The following is a 24,437-nucleotide window of genomic DNA, read 5'->3' as shown; positions in this document are numbered from 1 at the left end:
AAAATTAAGAAAAAACCCTTGAATGAGTAGGTGTGTCCAAACTTTTGACTGGTACTGATGTACACTGCCATTCAAAAGTTTGCAACTCCAGGAGGCTGGCCTTGTAAGGCAGAGTTGCAAAGAAAAAGCCATATCTCAGACTGGCCAATAAAAATAAAAGATTAAGATGGGCAAAATAACACAGACACTGGACAGAGGAACTCTGCCTAGAAGGCCAGCATCCCAGAGTCGCCTCTTCACTGTTGACGTTGAGACTGGTGTTTCGCAGGCACTATTTAATGAAGCTGCCAGTTGAGGACTTGTGAGGCGTCTGTTTCTCAAACTAGACACTGTAATGTACTTGTCCTCTTGCTCAGTTGTCCACCCACTCCTCTTTCTATTCTGGTTAGAGCCAGTTTGCACTGTTCTGTGAAGAGAGTAGTACACAGCATTGTACGAGATCTTCAGTTTCTTGGCAATTTCTCGCATGGAATAGCTTTCATTTCTCAGAACAAGAATAGACTGACAAGTTTCAGAAGAAAGTTCTTTGTTTCTGGCCATTTTGAGCCTGTAATTGAACCCACAAATGCTGATGCTACACATACTCAACTAGTCTAAAGAAGGCCAGTTTTATTGCTTCTTTAATCAGACAACAGTTTTCAGCTGTGCTAACATAATTGCAAAAGGGTTTTCTAATAATCAATTAGCCTTTTAAAATGATAAACTTGTATTAGCTAACCCAACGTGCCATTGGAACACAGGAGTAATGGTTGCTGATAATGGGCCTCTGTACGCTTATGTAGATATTCCATAAAGAATCAGCCGTTTCCAGCTACAATAGTCATTTACAACATTAACAATGTCTACACTGTATTTCGGATCAATTTGATGTTATTTTAATGGACAAAAAATGTGATTTTCTTTCAAAAACAAGGACATTTCTAAGTGACCCCAAACCTTTGAACTGTAGTGTATATATATTTGTATCTTTAACATACATCTCTATTGTGGCAAGTAGAAAAATAAAACAATAAAAACTAACAGAAACTCTCTCTGTATCTCTCTCTCTGTATCTCTCTCTCTGTATCTCTCTCTCTGTATCTCTCTCTCTGTATCTCTCTCTGTATCGCTCTCTCTCTCTCTCTGTATCTCTCTCTCTGTATCTCTCTCTCTGTATCTCTCTCTCTGTATCTCTCTCTCTGTATCTCTCTCTGTATCTCTCTCTCTCTCTCTCTGTGTATCTCTCTCTCTGTATCTCCCTCTCTGTATCTCTCTCTCTGTATCTCTCTCTGTATCTCTCTCTGTATCTCTCTCTCTGTATCTCTCTCTCTGTATCTCTCTCTGTATCTCTCTCTCTGTATATCTCTCTCTGTATCTCTCTCTCTGTATCTCTCTCTGTATCTCTCTCTGTATCTCTCTCTCTCTCTCTCTGTGTATCTCTCTCTCTGTATCTCCCTCTCTGTATCTCTCTCCCTGTGTATCTCTCTCTCTATATCTCTCTCTCTCTCTGTATCTCTTTCTGTGTATCTCTCTCTCTCTCTGTATCACTCTCTCTGTGTATATCTCACTCTCTCTCTCTGTATCTCTCTGATTCTGTATCTCTCTCTCTGTGTATCTCTCTCTTTCGGCATCTCTCTCTGTGTGTGCATCTCTCCCTGTGTATCTCTCTCTCTATATATCTCTCTCTGTGCGTATCTCTCCCTTTCTCACTCTCTCTCCATATTTCTCTGTGTGTGTGTGTGTGTATCTCTCTCTCTCTCTCTCTGTATCTTTCTCTGTGGATCTCTCTGTGTGTGTGTGTATCTCTCTCTCTCTCTCTGTATCTCTCGGTCTTTCTTTTTCTATGTGTGTGTGTGTCTTTCGGACTTTCCCACAAGCGCACGCACACATTCACACACACATACACGCACTATCATTGTTGTGTACAACATTCTACAACCTTCTTGTCTCTATTGGGGCAAGTAGATCAAAAGCAGAAAGATCTGTAAATCACTTGTTCAAAGTATCCATAAAAAGTGTTTGTTGTAGGTGATTATTAATTTACAGGTGTGATTTGACGCCTCATAGGTAACTCTCCACTCAAGATGCCTTGCAGATTGCCAACGGGACTCATAGAGCTGTAACCATACTGATACCAGCATCTCAAATCACCCATGTGCACTCTAGCTTCACCTCTCAATGTGTCTTTGGCTAAACCTGAGCTGCTAATATGCCCACCCTGTAGCAAAGTGCAACTGTATACCGGTAGGCAGATACAACAGCTGTAGCCTTGACTTTGGATCAAACATTAGGCTACATTCTATGAATAGTGTGTTGGGCTGGGCTCACAGAGGGTATATCCCCAAGCATTGAGATGACAAAGGCCTTTGCATTATGTCTCAAATAACATTTGATAGTTTAATGCATATAGAAGGGGTTCAGATTTAGTCAATGCCTTAAGACATTTTTGTATACTTTGAAGGGTTCATGAAAAGTACAGTCAACAACACTGAATATATCTTCTTAATGTAATCTCTCACAATGGCCACTTAGTCTCTATCTGTATTTATGTTTGGTAAGCCCTGACGAGATAGTTAAAGTCCGTTTGTAACTGCAGAATTGATACATTTTTAACATTGTTGGCATTGTTAGTTGTCATGATTAGTATTCATGCCATCTGGCATAGGCCTTTGTATTAAGGGCTGAGGTAAAGTAAGGCCTCTCATTTCTTTAACGACTAAAAACATGCGAATGACTTCCTGAAATGCTGATATTCACAGTATTACACTAATCTAACGTCATGACCCAGCCTTTAAAAAAACATTACTCATTATCACCTGTTGGCATTGAGGTCACTGTCTTGACATTCTGAAATTCACTGGGTGCGGTTCCATTATCTGTTGCAATCAGTGGCAAGAGCATTACATGGTGAGAAGGGGATTCTGTCTTGTGACTTGTCAGCAGTGTGTGAAGGAGCAGAGTGAGTGTATGTGTTCGTCTGTGAGTGAGTGAGTGAGTGAGTGAGTGAGTGTGTGAACACAAATATAAATTCCATCCGGACACTGTTGACCTAGAGCACACTAAAACGATATATACCCTAACCTAAATATCAGTAAAGAAGGCCAGTTTTTTTGCTTCTTTAATCAGACAACAGTTTTCAACTGTGCTAACATAATTGCAAAAGGGTTTTCTAATAATCAATTAGCCTTTTAAAATGATAAACTTGTATTAGCTAACACAACATGCCATTGGAACACAGGAGTGATGGTTGCTGATAATGGGCCTCTGTACGCCTATGTAGATATTCCATAAAGAATCAGCCATTTCCAGCTACAATAGTCATTTACTTCATTAACAATGTCTACACTGTATTTCTGAGCAATTTGTTGTTATTTTAATGTTCAAAATTTTTGTTTTTCTTTCAACAACATGGAAATGACCACAGAATTTTGAATGGTAGTGTATTTCACAGACCTTCAAAGAATTCAAAAACAAAATCAATTTTGATCTCCCATATCTATTGGGAGAAATATCACAGTCTGCCATCACAACAGCAAGATGTGTGACCTGTTGCCATAAGAAAAGGGCAACAAGTGAAGAACAAATACCATTGTAAATACAACCTATATGTTTATTTATTTTCCCCTTTGTACTTAAACTATTTGCACATCGTTACAATACGGTATGTAGCCATAAAATTACATTTGAAATGTGTCTTTAATTTAGAAACTTTTGTGAGTGTAATGTTTACTGTTAATTTTTTATTCTACTTTTGTCTATTATCTATTTCACTTGCTTTGGCAATGTAAACATATGTTTCCCATGCCAATTAAGACCTTTAATTGAGAGCGGGAGAGAGATACAATAACATGAAACTGATTTACTGCAGGGAATAGCCTATGCTTGTATCTGTTTTTTATTTTTTACATGTAATGGTGCCCTTATTTTCACAGGATTGAGACGGGGTAAGTTAGTTGCCAGTCGGATACATTTATATGCATGTGTGAAAGCTGAGAAGGGAGCCCATGAACTGAGTAACTAACTATAAACTAACTAGGCTGTATCTGGGTCAGTGGACCAGAGTGTAGGCCTATTTCGCAACAACGTTCTTTAGAGCGCCACTGACTCACCCACCCCCACACATCAAGGACGACGTGTTGTACGCTCTCTACGTGCAGCTTTTCAATGTGTGTGTGTGTGCGCGCGTGTGTATATATATGCCTGGTCGACCAGACGCTCACCCGCACGTACAGCACGAGCTCCTCATGCAGTAGGAGCTATAAAATGACGAACTACTATCTCTCGAGCCAGACCGTTAGGCTAAAATCGGTATTCTGTAACTGCATGGGGATGTCGTCACATCTCCTCTCGCCAATATTCACGGAATGTGAAAACAAATTAGATTAAAACAGCGTCCCTGGTATCTTTATAGCTACACAATATCTATGTGGTTCTCAAACCTATTTTGTTGTAGCCAAAGATTTTCGATTAAATTGACAAGATAGTCAAGTGACCGCTCTAACAATAGAAATGCATGTCCTCAAAAATGGAAGGCAAGCGAGAGGAGGCGATATCAGGCGGGACCATTCTATTGAATGAGAGGGCAGATAGGTGTTTGAACAGCAGGCACAACAAAGTCATGATTCTAACAATTGCGGGAATGCCACGTGCCTCCACTTATATCAGTAGTCTAAATGAGTAATATGAAGAAACTTGTATTAGAACAAATAAGACACACCTATCTCTACACTTTCTCATAGACATCCATACAAAAGGGGCTTATCTCACACAGATTTTGGGGGGAGTAAATCCTCTTGCTTTTCCTCTTCCTCTCTGTTGTAGCCTTCAACTAGCTCACCCGATTCAAATAAAATGTTATTGGTCACCTACACATGGTTAGCAGATGTTAATGCGAGTGTATCGAAATGTTTGTCATTCACCTAGGGCTGATGATTAGTTGGCAAGTTGAATCCGGTGTGCAAGTTCTGGAAGATATAAAATACAGGGAATGGCTTTGGGTCCCAGAGGAGAGGTTTAAGAAACCACTGATCTATTTTAGGTACACCAGTGGTTCGCAAGCATCTCCTTGGGGACCCTCAGCCGTTCCATGTATTTGACCTATTCTATTCTAGAGCTAGCACACCTGATTCAACTTGTCAACTAATCATCAAGCCCTTAATGAAATAAACCAGGTGAAATGTAAAGGGTCCCTGAGGAAATGTTTGAGAACCACTGATGTAAACTGCTGTATAGGGGACACCATGCCCACACAAGCCATCCACATACCTGTTGTTTTTCACCTCAAGAAAAGGAGAGCCAACACCTTATAATTAGTGTAAACAATGGCCGTGTGGATTGCATAGGCTACTGTGTAAGTCACACAGCGAATCTCATCTGACTGGTTTAGTCAAACGCTGATTAATTGTGAGATTAGAATGGAGCTGTGACATTACAGTAGCAATATTGTTAATGTTGCAGATGGGTATGAAATGGCAAAAATAGGCCTAATAGAAATAACAGTATAACATTTATTATAATAATTCAATAATTCCCTATCGTAGCCTATGACAAACTTTCACTGAAGCAATGTGACAAAGTTCTAAACTTGCACTGAAATGATGAGCAACGTTGCAACTTTCAATGTAGGTGTTTGCTTTCTGCAGCATGCATACAACAATGTAACCTAGTTGAGTTACTGTACGTCCATTGTGAGCTCCACTCAAACAAGCCCAAATCCAAGCTACTGTAAACAAGTGAGCCTTTGTGGGGCGTGTGTCTAGAAAAACAGGGTTTGACCAATGAACGCTGACATCCTTACCACATGGTTATCTTGTTTACTACAAGACCTGAAAACCCGCTGAAAACAGATTAAAGAAAACCCGGACGTGTATTTCATTCCTTTTTAACAAAACTCGACACCTACAGCTATATTTTCACGCTAAAACTGTTTAACTGCCACTGATGTATCTATTCAGTTGAGTCAAATATGTCAAGTAGACGGTTATTTACGTCCGAGTACCGTGTATGTATGGTATTTACTTGATAATGTTTTCGCAGAAGAAAAGTTCCATTCCAATCCTGCCCCTTAATCCATACCGGGTTTGGATATAACCAGCATACAACCCTTTTTCAGGCAGGGAAAACAGCATTTCAAGTTACAGCCGGTTAAAGCGAGCTTTAAGGAAGCTGGTGTGTTGAATATTGGCAGAGGTAAGTGCACTGTACCCATTGAAACTTTGGGAGGGTTTTCTCAAGGAAAAGTGCTGTTTGGAATGCATGTTTTTCAACATGTTAGTAGATTCCTTATGCAGTATATAAGGTTTGGATTTTAAGTGCATATTTGTATTGTAAACATGAAGGGGAAAAAAACATGTTCTTATCGCTGCAAAACGCATTGAGGCTACGTTTTATATGACCATGTTTATCAACTGTGAAGTTGCAAATAATATTAGGACCCAGTCAATGCAGACGCTTGTTATTTGTGGGCTATCAGTAATTGTTCAATGAAGCAATCAATGCCTTATTACATCTTTATTACAAAGCATGAGCTGCAGAATATAGGCTGTAAACGTGATGTTTTGCATCCTAAAATATCTTGTGTGCATAGATCCTTTGTGACAACCTTATAGAACTAATTTAGTTTAAAACAACATCCAACATTATCCTATTATTGGGAAACCAGTAAACATAAGAAACAAAATTATAAAATCAAACGAATTAAAAATGTATTATGCATTACACTAAATCATCTACATTAAGTGTCGTAGTGATCATTTTACTGCAATGATGGTGTTTTCATGGTCTATTTTTGGTAAGAGAAATTGACAGTTTTAGTGCGGGCATGCGTGGTTATACTACTTTCTACCGATAAGGGGGTGGACAGCTATGTCATAGACCCTCAAGTTCTAGAATGTTCTGAGAATGGCAGCTATTTTGGTCAGGGAGAAATCCAAACCAGTCTTCGAGTACCAGTGAGTCATAATACCCATAACCTAGTGGTCAAACAAGGATATGGTTCCAATCGTTTTCCCACCATTCATATTTCCCATAGTGGATTTTAGAAACACTTAAAACAAGGGCTATGTTTTGTGTAGATTTACCCTTGCGTGATGTTTTGATAACCGTGTAAATCTCTAGGACAATGTGATTTTGATCAATATTTACCCCCCCCCCCCCCCCCCTCGAATGTTCGCTAAATGTAGTAATAGATACATTGCCTACATTTCTTTAAATGGACAATTCTGTGAACAGTCTTGTGCAAGTTTTAAATAGACACAATACCTGTTAGCAAAGGTGTCAGCTAGAGATGAGGTGCAGGAGCTTGCAGGGATTTGTAGTTTTGCATCTGAGTAATTGCAGTCAAATATTTGTCACCTTGTCCGAGAGAGATTTACATGGTTATCAAAACAGCACATAAGCCTATACGAAATACAGTCCTTATTGTATGTGTTTCTAAAATTTCCTATGGGAAAAAATAATGGTGGGAAAATGATTAGAACCACTTCCCTGTTTGACCACCAGGTTTTATGGGTATTATGACACCTCCACTGTGGTGCTGTATAGGAATGAATGGCAGAAGAGGCATAGGTGATGCATTTCTTGCTTTTACTTTTGGAGGAGAATAAAAGGCATGCGTGTAAAATACAGTGCATTCGGAAAGTATTCAGACCCCTTGACTTTTTCCACATTTTGTTACGTTACAGCCTTATTTGAATATTGACACTTTTTATTTATTTTAATCCATCTACACACAATAACCTGTAATGACAAACCCAAAATAGGTATTTAGAAATGTCAACTACAAAACAATACGTCTTATTTACATAAGTATTCAGACCCTTTGTTATGAGACTCAAAATTGAGCTCAAGTGCATCCTGTTTCCATTGGTCATCCACGATGTTTCTACAACTTCATTGGAGTCCACCTGTGGTAAATTCAATTGATTGGACAAGATTTGGAAAGGCACACACGTGTCAGTAAAAGGCACATGACAGCCCGCTTAGAGTTTGCCAAAAGGCACCTAAAGGACTCTGACCATGAGAAACAAGATTATCTGGTCTGATGAAACCAAGCGGGAACTCTTTGGCCTGAATGCCAAGCTTCACATCTGGAGGAAACCTGGCACCATCCCAACGGTGAAGCATGGTGGTATCAGCATTGTGCTGTGGGGATGTTTTTCAGAGGCAGGGACTGGGAGATTAGTCGGATCGAAGAAAAGGTGAACAGAGCAAAGTATGGAGATATTTGATGAACCTGCTCCAGACCACTCAGGACCTCAGACTGGGGATAAGGTTCACCTTCCAACAGGACAATGACCCTAAGCACACAGCCAAGACAATGCAGGAGTGGCTTTGGCACAAATCTCTGAATGTTCTTGAGTGGTCCAGCCCGAACTTGAAACCGATCAAACATCTGCAGAGACCTGTAAATAGTTGTGCAGCGATCCAGTTGCAGAGGGAGGTGTTTAGTCCCAGGGTCCTTAGCTTAGTGATGAGCTTTGTGGGCAGGATGGTGTTACACTAAGCTGTAGTCAATGAACAGCATTCTCACATAGGTGTTCCTTTTTGTCCAGGTGGGAAATGGCGGTATGGAGTACGATTGAGGTTGCATCATCTGTTGGGGCGGTATGTGAGTTTGTGTGAGTCTAGGGTTTCCGGGATGATTGTGTTGATGTGAGCCAAGACCAGCCTTTTAAAGCACTTCATAGCTACAGGCGTGAGTGCTACTGGGTAGTAGTCATTTAGGAAGGTTACCTTCGCTTTCTTGGGCACAGGGACTATGGTGGTCTGCTTGAAACGTGTGGGTATTACAGACTCGGCAGGGGAGAGGTTGAAAATGTCAGTGAAGACACTTGCCAGTTGGTCCGCGCATGCTTTGAGTAAACATCCTGATAATCCGTCTGGCCCCGCCTTGTGAATGTTGACCTGTTTAAAGGTCTTGCTCACATCGGCTACGGAGAGTGTGATCCCACAGTCACCCAGAACAGCTTTTGCTCTCATGCATGCTTCAGTGTTGCTTGCCTCAACGCGAGCATTAAAGGCATTTAGCCCATCTGGTAGGCTCGAGGCTGGGTTTCTCTTTGTAGTCTGTAATAGTTTGCAAGCCCTGCCACATCCGTCAGCGCCGGTGTAGTAGGATTCAATCTTAGTCCTGTATTGACGCTTTTCCTGTTTGATGGTTCATCTGAATTGCATTCAGTTGTGAAACTGACGAGGTATCCCCTTATAAGACGTGTTATTTTCCCCTGTATTCCTGGTATAGAGTTACAGTGCCACCTGTGGCTGGTGACTATTGTATGCCTCTACGTACAGCAGCGAGCTACAGTTACAGAGGGCCAATGTTGTGAAATCAAAGGAAATTCTGTTACCATCAGGTTGGTTCATCATTACACCAGTGAGTCAAACATTACTGGAATCAAGGAGGGGATGGAGAGAACCTTACCTCCCCCTTCCCTCTTTCATACTCAGCCTTTGGCTTCTCTGGTGGCATTGTTGTTGCTTATGCACACACACACACACACTTCTTCCCTTCTCTCTTTGATGTGTTTTTAATCGGTATTACAGGATATGATGGACCGTGACCACTCAACAGAGCAAATCTGGTCCACCCTAAATCTTTCCCAACTGTAAATTGTTCTTCTATATTTTCTAGAAGGGGTGACTCACTGTGTCTTGCTCTCTGGTTTCTAGAATTGCATCAGTTATCGTGATGACGTCCATATACTGATGCCCATCGGAATGTTTCTATTGACGACGTGAGAACGGCAGGGGGATTGATGGTAGAATGAGTTCATGGGATTAGAGGTAGAATCACTTTGCAGGAGAAGAGTTCATTCATTATTGGGAGAATGTTTTTGGAGAATCCCACACCTCAAATGATTGGAGACTATTATTGAAACCCTGCCTCGATCGCATTTCCTGTGCAGGGTAAATACAAAGCATTTTGTCATAATCGTTTATTTTTGAACATGTAACTTGGAACAACTTTAACAAATGAAGAGTCATTAGTAGGGCACTCTTTTGGAATTAATATATTTCTGGTTTGAAGATTCTATTCACAGGCTACTGTTGTGTAATAGTATCTTAAGGTAGGCCTACACATTCCATTGGGATGTTGAATGTCAGCTAACTTTAGCTCTGTGTGTAGGAGGTTTAACCAGCAATGAGCTCTCTGTAAAGGTCAAGGCAAACCTTGTGGCTCAGGTGGTAGAGCATGGCCCTCAGGTGGTAGAGCATGGCCCTCAGGTGGTAGAGCATGGCGCTTGCAATGCCAGGGTTGTGGGTTTGATTCCCACAGGGGACAAGTGTGAATAAGTTCAAATGTATGCACTCACTACTGTAAGTTGCTCTGGATAAGAGCATCTGGTAAAATGTCTCAAGTGTCCGAAATAGAGAAGGACTCCAAAATAGGTAATGGATAAATATTTGTGTTGTAACTCTATCTGCGAAAGCCAGCTGATCCCAAGCCACCACACACCATAGTATATAGTTGGATGGTGTAGAAAGAAGTCACCTCCTACCCACTGATTTGGTGTCAGATGTGTTTTTATCTAATAGTCAAGGATAGGGTTGGGGGATATGGTCATCTGATGCAATTTCAACCAAGAGCATTTAGGTGGGGAGGGGGTAGATTTTGATCTAAGACAGGTGATCATTCAAGTGCTGATGAAGATCAATTATGTAATTGATTAGCTTTCAGGAGTGCCCTCCCTACACTCTTAATCAATCCATCAACATTCATGGCAGAATGGCTAAGGTGTCATCCACACATGCATCTGTATGGATATGACTCTGTCAATAAAGTTAACTTTATAGAGCTTCAAAACATGAAATACAATCGTAAAGTGAGCACACAGATTTTTTTCTTCTGTAATGTGTTGAAAGCAGATGGTCAGTTTCTCAATCCTCATTGCCCCTGCAATGGCATTTGACTGTAAAAGAGATTAAGTGTAACATGCACACTTCTAAGATCTTTTAAAATGGATACCAATGACAACCAGAGTGCATTTCTCAGAATGCAACACAGCATGATTTCTGAGGCAGGATCAGTACTCTCCTACTACAGTAACTAAACCCAAACTCTACTCCTGTTTTGTCTGTCTGTCTCTGTCTGTGTTCCCAATAGATCTTCTGAGTCTACAGACAGTGTTACTGCTAACCATGTTACCTAAGAGTCGTCTGGGGAAGCGTTCCCCATTAGGGGCGTTGGTGTGTACCTCCTGCCCCTCCATGGAGAGCACACTGGAGACAGGGGGTCATGGGGACCCTGAGGGGGGTGTGGGGGGCCCAACCATGGGATCACCAGGGCCCCAGCATCTCAGCAGGTTCAACAACAAACTACTTCCAGGACAGAAGGTGAGGGAGACATTCTTATGTTACATGTCATGCTTGAGAGAACACCGACAATCTGTCTGTCACTCTCTAATTCAGATAGTTTTAATGAATTTTTTCTTTCCTCAAAGTATCGCTGTCTGTCTTTTTTATATCTGTCTCTCTTACGCTCCCCCTATCTTTGCACTAACCCTGACTTGTTCTTTTTGACATGTCATTGTACATCTCTCTCTCTCTCAATCGTTGTACATCTCTATCACTCTCTCTTGCTCTTTCTTGCTCTCTCTCTCAATTCAAAGGGGCTTTATTGGCATGGGAAATATGTTTACATTGCCAAAGCAAGTAAAATAAACAAAAGTTAGAGGATCATTTAACAACGTCAACAAAAAACTATTAGAAATGAACAGTAAACATTGATTGTTGTCTTCTCATGGCAACGGGCCACAAATCTTGCTGCTATGATTGCACATTGTGATATTTTGCCAGACAGATATGGGAGCTTATCAATGTTGGATTTTGTTATAGTGTGGACACTATACAAATCATTCCTACTGAATATGTGGTGTACTTAACTGCAGTATAGTATTATGACTGTTCATGGGAGCATTGTTATTATGGACATGTGTTGACTGTGACCTTTACCCAGAGTCGGTACATTATTAATGTGACACTGCCTCATGTTGAGTTGGGTATATCACTCCTGTTTTCTACCATTTCTACATGGCTGTACACCTTTATTTTGGAGTTTGCAAGTAAAGACAATGAACCTTGAAACGCTTGTGGATATTCCTTGTCAAGTTCTCAAATTCTTTGTGGGTCTGTGTGATCTGAGGGAAATATGTGTCTGTGGTCATACAGGTTAGGAAGTGCAGCTCAGTTTCCACCAATTTTGTTGACAATGGGCACATATCCTGTCTTCTCTTGAGAGCCAGGTCTGCCTATAACGACCTCTCAATAGCAAGGCTATGCTCGCTGAGTCTGTACGTAGTCAAGGATTTTGGGTCAGTCACAGGGGTCAGGTATTCTGCCACTGTGTACTCCTCTGTTTAGGACTCTCTCTGTCTCTCTCCCTCCATCCATATCACTCCCCCCTATTTCCTCCCTCAATTACACTTCTGTCGCTAACCTCTCCCTCTCTCTTTAGGTGTATGTGTTGTGTGGAGGGCGTGAGTGCACAGGGATAGTGGAGCAACACAACCATGTGGATAATGAGGTGGCCGTCCTACTGCCTGTCCTGGGACAGCATGTCCTGAGGAAACTAGAGGACGTATGGACCTGCCCCACCGTACCGCCTCCACCTTCTACTACGACACAAGGCACAGGCAGACCACACCAAATGTCCTCCTGCATAGACGTGCCCAGGAGGTTAGTGTAGTGTGGATGTAATTTGTGTGTTAACTGGAGCAGGGTATGCATTCCCCTGTCATTGTGTGTGTGTGTCTCTCTCTCTATACCTTATCGTTCTCCCTGCTACAGGAGTGCGGAGACTATGGATGAGATGATGGCAGCCCTGGTTCTGACCAGCCTGTCCTACAGCCCTCTGGTCCCGAGCCCTCCTCAGAGAGACACAGTCACAGGTAATTCATTGAAAGAATAATTGATTGAGTGATAAGCTCTTGGTTATATTTTTTCTCTCCCAGTTTTTGTCAACCATTGCAGCACTAGTAAGGTGTGTGTGTGTCTCAGTTGGTAGAGCATATTGTTTGCAACGCCACGATTGCAGGTTCGATTCCCATAGGGGACCAGTACGAAAATGTATGCACTGTAAGTGACTTCTGGATAAGTTACTAATGCGTGTGTGTGTGTGTGTGTACAGCAGGTTCTGCTGGTATGGAGTGTGGAGGCGGGGAACTCTCAGACAGCGGAAGTAGTGGTTACTGGAGCTGTGACCATGGCTACGGAAGCCCGGCTCCCTCTCCACCAATCACAGAAACAGAGGGTCACAGCCTGTCCATGCCCCCTGATGAGGGATTGGACATGGAGCAGGTGCTGTTTGATGAGCCAGCACCACGGAAACGCAGGGTGAGTTGGGTAGTCACAGGGACAGACTTGCTAAAATTGACCAATGTGGCAATGTGCTTGCCAGTAAATTCTGTCACTTATCAGCTACTTGTTCTTGATTTAATGTTCCATCAGCCTTGCTTACCTGTCAACTTGTTTCCTCTCAGAACTCAGTGAAGGTGGCCTACAGGTGTCTGTGGCCAAACTGTGGGAAGATTCTGAAGTCTGTCGTTGGGATTAAACGTCACATCCGTACCCTGCACCTCGGGTAAGTGTCTAGGGATGAGACTGATCTTTGGTGCAAAAATGGCAGCCGTTGACATTATAAAGTCGTAACTTTTATTATCAGATGATGTGACAGCGCTTCTACTAGCATTAATAGTGGCACAAGAAAACAACTGTTGCATTAATCTATGCACTGTATATCCACGTGTTTTCCCTCAGCCAAGTCAGTGAGCATGAGCGTTGCTCCTGCAGCGAGGAGGACTTCTACTACACAGAGATCCATCAGCGGGAGGCGCGGCCTCTCAACCGACCTCTAGGGGTCTCCACCCCCAGCACCCCATGGCCGGCCTGCACCTCCACCTCCAGCCCCTCTCCCGCTGGCGTAGGACCAGAAGCTGGAAGAGACTCCCCCACAGAAGTGAGCCCCCAGCTCAGCCAGTCTGCCCCCTCCACCCCAGACTTCTTCTGGCAGGTCCACTCTGAGCACTCCTACCAGGTAAGCACTAGGACAACTGCCCTCCCTGCTATTCATGTCTAAGTTATCTCTGTTCTGCACACCGGGAATGAAAAGTGGAAAACAAAGGTGTTTCTTGAGTTAAATATATAACAAGCATGCTATGAGCACCTATTGCAAACTCAGTTTTTGTATGTGGTTATATAGCCTATTGTTTCATATTTTGCAATCAATGATCCTACCTGATCGCAATCATTGATCACTTTATTTATCTCTGTAGGTTCCAGTCCAGGTGGTGGCTCCACCTGTCTCGGTCTCCTCCTGCCATTGTACCACACCTACCTCAACCCTCCACCCAAGACAGGTAAACTTGCCTGAAGCACTGGGTGGGTAGAGTTTGCACTTTAGGACTGAAGGAATGGTCTGAAATGTGCAAACCCCGCCGATCCCACACCCCGGCTGAGCTAAATCAAATGCGCCTAGAGAAAAGTGTTGGTAAAGGAGCTGGACAACAGACTACACCAATGAAATGACAATCAACACAACCCTGACTCCTGGGGCTCTTGGACTCAACTGTCACTGCAGAATCCAATAGGAGAATCTCAAGGGAAATTCCCTGTAGATAATTGATTTATAAACACTCAGTTAAGAATCTACTGTACAACTGCTGTTCATGCTCTATGTCCAGGTATATGCTATTTTCACTGGTAGAATTCAACATATTTTTGCCCTTTAAACACAGAATTGTCCATATATCCAAGCGTTTTGAATTCATCACATATTTGCTTTTAAAAGTGGAATATTTGCAGAAACATTTCCCATACAGAGCCTTTGCCAGTATGTGTTTGGGGAATTGAATTCAGTCCATCAGGGAAAAATAGCATAGGTTTTCTAGGATAGATTTAGTGCCCTGTCTCCAGAGCTGCTCTATACTGCCAATAGTGTCATGGATATTTACCAGCTAATCCCCTGTTGATTTGATCAGATTTTCTTTCCATCGCTGAACTGTCTGCCTTTGCCTCCACTGGCCCATAGTCTCTCGTTAGCTGGTGCTACAACACTGCCACCTATCGATATGTAGTAGAAACTGCTGGTAATTTATTTGTAACAACACGTGGACACTGGCGTGATCAAGCCACTGCAGTAGTCTGCAGCGGTACACACAAAGAGAAATCAACGCTGATGCCGTTTCAGCAGTTAACATGCATCGTTCAGTTTACTGTAATCTAAATACGCATTGCATGAATGCTAAAATAGTGGATGAAGATTTTCCTTACTTTCACCAGTGTTGTTTTGCTGGACCTTGCAGTATTGTGAGAGATGGCAACATCAAATGCAATATGTTGTCATTTATTTTATTAGTGTACTTGTCAGGAACCATGCATAACAAATGCATTGAACCAGATTGATCTACACAGCTCAGTTCCCATCTGTAGTATTATTGATATTTACAGATTTTTTAAAAATATTTTCCTTTAGGGTTGTAGATTTCTCAGCACAACATATGTTCAATTCAGTTGTGGGTTATTTGTATAAAATTAGACAGATTAGTTAGTAGTCTCTAACCAATTACCAAAAACTGAGTTTACACTTATTTATAGTGGCTGTCCTTGTCTCCTCTCATCTGCAGTTCCTTTCCCATCAGTGGAGGTAAAGGAGAGGAGATGTGGAAAAGAAGCCTTTAGAAAGGACATTATGCTCTTCATCACCCATAACAAAGGCAGTCATAATATGTATGTTCTGTTTTTCTATGCACTGCTTCTCACCTGTTTCCCCCTCTGTCCACCAGGGTGCGTCGTTCCGTGTGAGGTCAGTCAGTGTGGGAGAACAGTGGCTGCAGCAGCACAGTTCCCCCATCAGACCACACCCTGTCAGCACCTCTCCCCAACGCAGCCACTGGTCCGCAAGGTGAGATATTTATACTATTACTAATGTATCACTATTGATAACATTTTAATGCCTCATATCTGCCTCAGTCAATCTGCGTCTACAGTCATTTCCCTTCTCGTCGATCAGATTTTTCTGTCTTTTCCTCACTCTTATCTATGCATCTCCTTACTTATGACTCTCTCTCCATTTCCGTTCATTACATTTACTGTAAATTGACTTCCCCTCCCCCCTCTCTTTCCCTCCCTCTTTTCTCTCTATAGGAGAATCCGCGGCGAGGCGAAGAAGTGCCGTAAGGTGTACGGCATCGAGCACCGGGACCAGTGGTGCACCGCCTGTCGCTGGAAGAAAGCATGCCAGCGCTTCCTCGACTGAACCCCTCACAGAAGAGGGGGATGAAGAGCGAGAGAAAGAAAGACGGAGCTGTCACCTCTTCGAGTGAAGACTGAGGAAAGATCTGGGGGGTCAACCAGTGGAGCACCATGTACGTTCATGTTTATTTCTTTCTTTTAAAAAAACTTTTTTTGTACTTTTTACCACTTTACTAAAAGTTTTATGTATTTTGTTCATGTCTTTGACAACTTCGGGTTCTTGTGTGTTGGTGCTCATGGTGAACTCTGCGTGGGGCAGGCAGCTAAATGACCTATGACTGGTAACCTATGGCCTTTACCAGAAGCATAGTTTTGCATCTCAGTTCCCCTGTCTTCCTGCCCAGGGAGGGGCTATAAAGGAAGTGGAACGTGTGATCCTCTCTTCCAAATCTTTGGCTATAACTTATAAACAGCAGCTCTTCTATACCCAGCAGCTATATAGGGGATGTCTATAGATCTATGACATAATGCTGTCCATAACTTGGCTTGGAAACAAGGCTTTTGCTGCCTGTTGCTAATTGTGGGCCTGAGCCAGACAGGAGCTGAGCAGAACATCTGATCTGTAAATTAACCTAACTTCCAAACGCCTGGGCAAGAACAGATCCGTATGATACAAAGGTTAACCGATCCATCAGGCTTTGGCTTTCTGTCTGTGCATGCAGTGGAGAATGATGACGAGGAGAAGAATGTAAAGTGATACTAGGAGGGAGCTAGCCCTATGTGACAGAGGTGAAGCCTCACTAAATACTTAGGTCCTGTAAATAGCATGCTTGTTACCATGTCAGAGAAGAGAGATGCAGTCAACTTGCTCATTTATTTGTTAAAAAGTATTGAGTTTCATTTATACCAGCTCTTGTCAATTGCATATAGTGCACAGATTGGTTGAGAGAATCCCCCTTGACCTATAGGATTCCATCTGCTCATGATCTACCAAGCGTCGGTAACCAGGAAGTTGTGTCCTAAACATTGAGAATGGATTGGAGGAGGAGTAAAATGCAGATTTGGGAGTCATTAGCCCAACCTGTCTGTCATAAGCCATTTATTCCTGCAAATGTGTATGTAGCTTTTTTGTAATGTATTTGGCTTTTTTAAGGGAACAAAAACATGTTTTTTGGTGATGTTGAATATGTTAATTTGTATTGTGTTTCGTTATATTATCCAGCAATGTTGTCTATATTTTGCAACTTGTCGTTTTTCTAAGGTGTGTTAAATACAATGTTCCGCCAAGAATTACCATGTTGTGGGATATAGGAATGAATTCACATACTTTAGACCAATCAGATGTCATACACATTGATTTTCACTTCTCTGAGCATGATGTAACCAACTGTTAAAGTGAAGGACCCAGTATCTCATCCTTGTTGTTAGCAGCTACGGTAGCTATCCTTTCTGGTATGCCTTAAAGTCTTCTTAGTTACACCAGAAATAGTCTATAATATAGCCTCGTAACAGGCTTTGGTTATGCTAACGGATATCATTTCAGAGCACTAGTATATGATTAAAGAGACACTGACAGAATAGGACATGAAAGTATTGGTTCCCTTTAAAACATGGAGGTCATTGGCAGCTTTGGTCTCTTACTCACATCGTTGTAATAAAATGAGCCATTTGTATAAATATATTTTGTCATGAAACAATCTCCATACATTTGCCATATGCTTGGATCCAACACTCCAGTACCAGCCTCAGTACTGCTGAAACACTAACTGAATTATGTTATCGAGGTTCCAGGTTTGATGTGGAATGTGCCACGTGGTGCCAATAATAAGAACTAAAATATGGTGCCAAGATGGAGTCTGAAAACATTTACATGGCTAAGGGTTTATCTAGAATGATATGCTGCATTGTGGCCCTAAACCCTTGTCACTCTGCCACTTATTGTAAATTAACTTGCATAAACAGATGTTTCATATGTTAAAACCCAAAATGCTTGTTTATTGAAACTCATGTTTCCTTGCAGTAAGCCAATGTATCCACAGAAGCAAAACATTGTTATATATTGTGTTATGTATAGTTAACTGCCAAAATAATGGAAACACTTGAGTAAATGAGGGATACAAAGTATATTGAAATCAGATGCTTCCACAAAGGTGTCGTTCCTGAGTTAAACAATTAACATCCCATCATGCTTAGGGTCATGTATAAAATGCCCAGTTGCCCATTGTTTTGGCTACCATGGCTAGAAGAAATATCAGTGACATTGGAAGAGGGGTCTTAAAGGCTCATAGAGGGTTTAAAGAGTGTGTCAGTCACCAGATTTGAACCCAATTGAATAATTATGGGAGATTCTGGAGCATCGCCTGAGACAGCGTTTTCCACCACCGTCAACAAAACACCAAAAAGATGGAATGGTGCCGCATCTCTCCGAGTTCCAGACACATGTAGAATCTATGTCAAGGTGTATTGATGCTGTTCTGGCGGCTTGTGGTGGCCCAACACCCTATAAAACACTGGTGTTTCCTTTATTTTGGCAGTTACCTGTATGTACTGTACCTGGAGAAAGAAATGACCTCTGAATAAAGTAATTTTTTATTATGATGCACTATTTTTATATGGAATCTGGAATGTTTTGGTCTTTTTGATGTTGAAATATGCTTGATAAAGATTAACCCTGTCTCTAGTAGTCTTGTTTTTATTCTCCTTTTTCAAATCTTGGCCTCAAGTTAGATGTAAAGTTATACACCTTTCCATGTTGAGTTGTGAGCCTGCATCTATACAGATATTTTATTTGATCAAGAGAGGACATTTATTGTTATTTATACAAGACATTTGGTGTGGACATTTTTTGTTTAATAAATGGAGCATTGTGGGATTCATACAAGATGTCATTGTCTCGTGAACATTCTAGAACGCTGGAACAAAACACCTCAAGACACCGAATCATTTGCTGCATAACAAGCCACAAAACAAATAGTAAACTATCTTTATTGATATGTAAAATTTCTGCTATTTACAGGTTTTATACTGCACAACAAAATGGTTTCACGTAATAACTCAGACCACTGTTCATACATACAGTAGGGTCTCTCTTCAACGTTTTGGTGGTGTTGGAGGTGGAACTGCGTCAGAGATGCCAACTCCACAAGCGGCACCTGGCATTCATTCTAAAGCGGACATTGTCATTGGCTGTACGGAGGTACATTAAGAGAAATCCCATGCAGCCTTGGTTACAAGTTGGAACACTGGAATGTAAGAGTAACTATTTCTTTATAGCCTACACCAGGGATCATCAACTACATTCAGTTGTGGGCTGATTTTTTTCTTTTTTTCTTGAGCAGATGGTCTGGGGGCCTGAACATAATTACAAATCATTTGAAGACTGCAAGAAGCCCAAACAGATATAACGTTTGACTAAAACATAACGTTTCTTACATTTGTATATGATCACATATCTATGTGTGGGAGTAGTTTTTAACAGATTTCCTCAATTTAAATCACTTGGAGCTGATTTGCTGCTGTTTTTTGTCTGTTATGTTAAATGATTGTTGGGCCGCCAGTTGGGGAAGCATGGCCTACACTTTCTCTTACCTTTTAACACTAGTGGGGCGGGTGTGGCTTGGTGACAATGATGGCAAGAGCAGTTGCTCACAGATTTGACAGCTCCGACGCAGTTCCACCTCCAACACTGTCAAAACATGCACTATGCAGATGTCTGCTGTCGCTGGTTAACACGTGAACGGATTGAATAGACCTAGGCTACATCTGCGTCCGCTTCAAAAAACACATGCCAAGGTTCATTCTCAAGTCAGAACATTAGTTTTGCCAACAGATCATTGGTACATGAGCATGGATATATCCTTTAAGTCTTATGCAATAGTAACAGTTAATTGTGATGTTTTGCTCCAAATTATAGTAGCCAGGGTTGAAATTGAAGTTTGGAGAATAGTTCTGAAGATGTGAATAGGTTACAAGCCATCCACAAACCTAATACTGAGATAGTGTGATAATATATATTATATTATATAAGATAGTCATGAACATATTTTAGCCATTTTCAATTGGAAATCTGAAAGTCATTTTTGTGTTAGCCACTAGAGGGTAACCTAACAAAGAGAGTGCCATGCCCGGTCACCAAACAAGCTCCCTCTCATGTACTGTACTGGTTTAGGAAATCCATGGAAACTTCACTAGTAAGTCATTTAAATTCATGAAGTTTACACTGAATTAGCCTATGTAATAATAATAGCCATAATTGATGAAGGCAAACATGGTTTGAAAAGTTACATTACAGATGCAGTATAGACAGCAAAACAAATACAGTGTGTTTGTGTGTCTATAATATTAATCCAATGTGATGCTCTGATAAACCATTTAGCTATATACATGGTCTTTTTAATACTATTTTCTTAGCTTTTATTCATAATATGTTATTGTTATCAATGAGGAAATGCAGTATACAAGACTGAATCTATAATGCTCCAGTGTGGATTTTCATGAGGGGTTGTGTTCAGAACAGAAGTTTATCACCTTGGTGACGGATTTGAATATGTAGGGCGGGGTTGGGGGTTGCTAGGTTACGACATGTGCGTCATTGCCAGGGATACAGTTGCCGTGTGTGTTGCTACACCTTGTTCTGTTGGTTGATGTCAGCGGAGACGCTGTTGTAGGACTTGCTAGCTCGGGTGCTCATGCCCAGGTATTGCTTCAGGAACTCACTGAACCGTTTCTGGTTGTTCCACTTGCGGGCAGATTTCCGGACGCCTATGAACCCGCCGTAGCGCTTCTGCAAGGGCCTCCCGGGGCCCATCAACTTCCTGTAGCCATGCCTTCCCTTCAGGAACCCCCCGAAGCGCTTCGACAGACTTATCCCCGCCGCTCCGTCCTGCTCTCTCTCCATCGCGTTATCCCCCTCTTCCTCGTCCCCCTCTTCCTCGTCCCTTTCCTGCATTTCCTGGGGCAGCTGGGAGTTGTAGACATCAGCGGTTAGCCGGCTCTCACTGCCCAACTCGTCTATGCCCAGAGCACGGACCACGTGGTCAAACCTCTGCAGGGCTACTGGGTACATCAGCCCCCCTTCCCCCTGTTCCTCTTGTTCCTCTGGCAGCATGGCCTCCACCTCCTTCTGGGCCCGCATCAGCATGGCAGCGCCCCCTATGGGCAGGGAGGGTAACTGTGGGGAGGCTGAGGCCTTGCGGCACATGTCCCAAGTGAAGGCAGGGGACACGTTACCCTCACACTCCACCAGACACACCTGAGACGGGGAGGGAAACACAGAGCACATGGCCATTAGAGAGCAGCTCTCCCACAGACTATCCACACTGACTCTATGCCCATCCACACTGACTCTATCCCCATCCACACTGACTCTATGCCCATCCACACTGACTCTATGCCCATCCACACTGACTCTATCCCCATCCACACTGACTCTATGCCCATCCACACTGACTCTATCCCCATCCACACTGACTCTATGCCCATCCACACTGACTCTATCCCCATCCACACTGACTCTATGCCGATCCACACTGACTCTATGCCCATCCACACTGACTCTATCCCCATCCACACTGACTCTATCCCCATCCACACTGACTCTATCCCCATCCACACTGACTCTATGCCCATCCACACTGACTCTATCCCCATCCACACTGACTCTATCCCCATCCACACTGACTCTATGCTCATCCACACTGACTCTATGCCCATCCACACTGACTCTATCCCCATCCACACTGACTCTATCCCCATCCACACTGACTCTATGCCGATCCACACTGACACTCAAACACCTTCACTGTCACTCACTCACACGCAAAAACCTCACCCACACACTCATTCCTCACACCACACACTTTTACCCACACGCAGACACCCCTCACACCTACGCTGCTGCTATAATGATAATAGTTGCTATAGACCACCAAGTGCTAAAAGTCTGTATTTGGACTATATGTGTGAAATGTTGGATAATGTATGCGATATCAACAGAGAGGTATATTTTCTGGGTGACTTAAATATTGACTGGTTGTCGTCAAGCTGCCCAATCAAAAACAAGCTCCAAGCTGTAACCAATGCCTGCAATCTGGATCAAGTCATCAGTCAACTTACCAGGGTATTTACAAACAGAACAGGAACTAAATCATCCACGTGTAATGATCATATCTTTACTAATGTTGCAGAAATCGGATCTAAAGCCGTATCCACACCCAGATGTAGTGATCATAATATAATAGCCATGTCTAGAAAAAACAACATTCCAAAGACTGGACCTACAATTGTGTCTAAATGATCATACTATAGGTTTTGCAATGATTTATATGTTGAAGTAAAAATTTAAAGAAAATATTTGTTGGTCTGATGTGTGTAATGCGGAGCATCCCAATGCTGTGCTTGAAGCATTTATGAAACTACTTCTTCCAGTTACTTAAAGACATGCACCCATCAGGAAACTGACTGTTGGAACTGCTAAATCCCCAAGGACAGATGATGAAACATTTTATGGCTGAGAGGGTTGCGGCAAAGAGCAAAAAGCCTGACAACACAGCAGACTGGATAACATACAGTACCGGCCAAACGTTTAGACACACCTACTCAAGGGTTTTTATTTATTTTGACTGTTTTCTACATTGTAGAATAGTAGTGAAGACATCAAAACTAGGATATAACACATATGGAATCATGTAGAAACCAAAAAAGTGTTTAACTAATCAATATAAATGTTATATTTGAGATTCTTAAAAGTAGCCATCGTTTGCCTTGATGACAGCTTTGCACAATCTTGGCATTCTCTCAACCAGCATCATGAGGTATGGAATGCATTTCAATTAGGTGTGCCTTGTTAAAAGTTAATTTGTGGAATTTACTTCCTTCTTAATGTGTTTGAGCCAATCATTTGTGTTGTGACAAGGTAGGAGTGGTTTACCGAAGTTAGCCCCCTTTCCTGTGGCGGTCCTCTCATGAGGACCGCTACAGGAAAGGAAGACCCAGAGTTACCTCTGCTGCAGAGAACTGCACCTCAGATTGCAGCCCAAATAAATAAAGAGTTAAAAACAGAGTTAACGTAACAGACACACCTCAACATAAACTGTTCAGAGGAGAATTGCTGCAAAGAAACCACTACTAAAGGACACCAATAATAATAAGAGACTTACGTGGGCCTGGAAACACAAACAATGGACATTAGCAATGGACATTAGCCTGGTGTCCTTTGGTCTGATGAGTCCAAATGTGAGATTTTTGGTTCCAACCGCCGTTTCTTTGGGAGATCTCCACATGTGTCGTTCCGACCGTGAAGCATGGAGGAGGAGGTATGATGATGTGGGGTGCTTTAATGGTGACACTGTCAGTGATTTATTGAAAATTCAAGGCCCACATAACCAGCATGGCTACCACAGCATGCTGCAGCAATACTCCATCCCATCTGGTTTGCACTTAGCGGAACTATCATTTGGTTTTCAACAGGACAATGATCCAAAACACACCTCCAGGCTGTGTAAGGGCTATTTGATCAAGAAGGAGATTGATGGAGTGCTGCATCAGATGACCTGGCCTCCACAATCACCTGACCTCAACCCAATTGAGATGGTTTGGGATGAGTTGGACCGCAGAGTGAAGGAAAAGCAGCAACAAGTGCTCAGCATATGTGGGAACTTCTTCAAGACTGTTGGAAAAGCCTTCCTCGTGAAGCTGGTTGAGAGAATGCGAAGAGTGTGCAAAGTTGTCATCAAGGCAAAGGGTGGCTACTTTGAAAAATATAAAATATAAAATATACACTACCGTTCAAAAGTTTGGGGTCACTTAGAAATGTTCTTGTTGTTGAAATATATATATTTTAAATTGCCCACTAAAATAACATCAAATTTATCAGAAATGCAGTGTCTAAAGAAGGCCAGTTTATTTGCTTCTTTAATCAGACAACAGTTTTCAGCTGTGCTAACATAATTGCAAAAGGGTTTTCTAATGATCAATTAGCCTTTTAAAATGATAAACTTGTATTAGCTAACACAACGTGCCATTGGAACACAGGAGTGATGGTTGCTGATAATGGGTCTCTGTACGCCTATGTAGATATTCCATAAAAAAATCTGCCATTTCTAGCTACAATAGTCATTTACAACATTAATAATGTCTACACTGTATTTCAGATCAATTTCATGTTATTTTAATGGACAATAAAAAAAAAAAATCTTTCAACAACAAGGACATTTCTAAGTGACCCCAAACTTTTGAACGATAGAGTATTTTGATTTGTTTAACACTTTTTT

At 42.0% G+C, this 24,437-nt stretch overlaps 2 protein-coding genes across 3 annotated transcripts in view; one reads left to right on the top strand and one right to left on the bottom strand.

Annotated features, from left to right (window-relative positions):
• The first annotated feature begins 5,813 nt into the window (after window positions 1–5,813).
• On the top strand, window positions 5,814–18,850 carry LOC109894639 (zinc finger protein 395-like). 2 transcript variants are annotated; one of them, XM_020488254.2, is made up of 10 exons: window positions 5,814–6,168; window positions 11,084–11,313; window positions 12,434–12,654; window positions 12,766–12,866; window positions 13,106–13,311; window positions 13,458–13,558; window positions 13,735–14,011; window positions 14,250–14,333; window positions 15,759–15,877; window positions 16,120–18,850. In XM_020488254.2, exons 2-10 carry the CDS (start codon window positions 11,119–11,121, stop codon window positions 16,229–16,231), a joined length of 1,416 nt encoding a protein of 471 aa, XP_020343843.1. In that variant the 5' UTR covers window positions 5,814–6,168; window positions 11,084–11,118; the 3' UTR covers window positions 16,232–18,850. The 2 variants fall into 2 exon arrangements, with proteins under 2 accessions (XP_020343843.1, XP_020343844.1); XM_020488255.2 differs by having other exon boundaries at window positions 5,824–6,168; window positions 13,109–13,311; window positions 16,120–18,843.
• A 257-nt stretch (window positions 18,851–19,107) lies between these two features.
• Window positions 19,108–24,437, bottom strand: part of LOC109894638 (proenkephalin-A-like) — a 46,060-nt gene continuing 40,730 nt past the window's right edge. The window contains exon 3 of the mRNA XM_020488253.2: window positions 19,108–21,418. Coding sequence (XP_020343842.1) covers window positions 20,789–21,418 — 630 coding nt within the window. The 3' untranslated portion in view covers window positions 19,108–20,788. The remainder of the gene's footprint in view (window positions 21,419–24,437) is intronic.

The sequence above is a fragment of the Oncorhynchus kisutch genome, linkage group LG7 (assembly GCF_002021735.2).
Source record: "Oncorhynchus kisutch isolate 150728-3 linkage group LG7, Okis_V2, whole genome shotgun sequence".
Lineage (NCBI taxonomy): Eukaryota > Metazoa > Chordata > Actinopteri > Salmoniformes > Salmonidae > Oncorhynchus > Oncorhynchus kisutch.
The sequence above is the reverse complement of the archived record's forward strand: the minus strand, read 5'-3'. Positions and strand labels throughout refer to the sequence as shown.

Bases quoted from the DNA above. Each gene is read 5' to 3' on its own strand.
- LOC109894639 (XM_020488254.2), top strand. From the start codon at position 11,119: ATGTTACCTAAGAGTCGTCTGGGGAAGCGTTCCCCATTAGGGGCGTTG. The intron at 11,314-12,433 runs GTGAGGGAGACA...CTCTCTCTTTAG, and splicing joins AACTACTTCCAGGACAGAAG to GTGTATGTGTTGTGTGGAGG. The intron at 15,878-16,119 runs GTGAGATATTTA...TTCTCTCTATAG, and splicing joins CGCAGCCACTGGTCCGCAAG to GAGAATCCGCGGCGAGGCGA.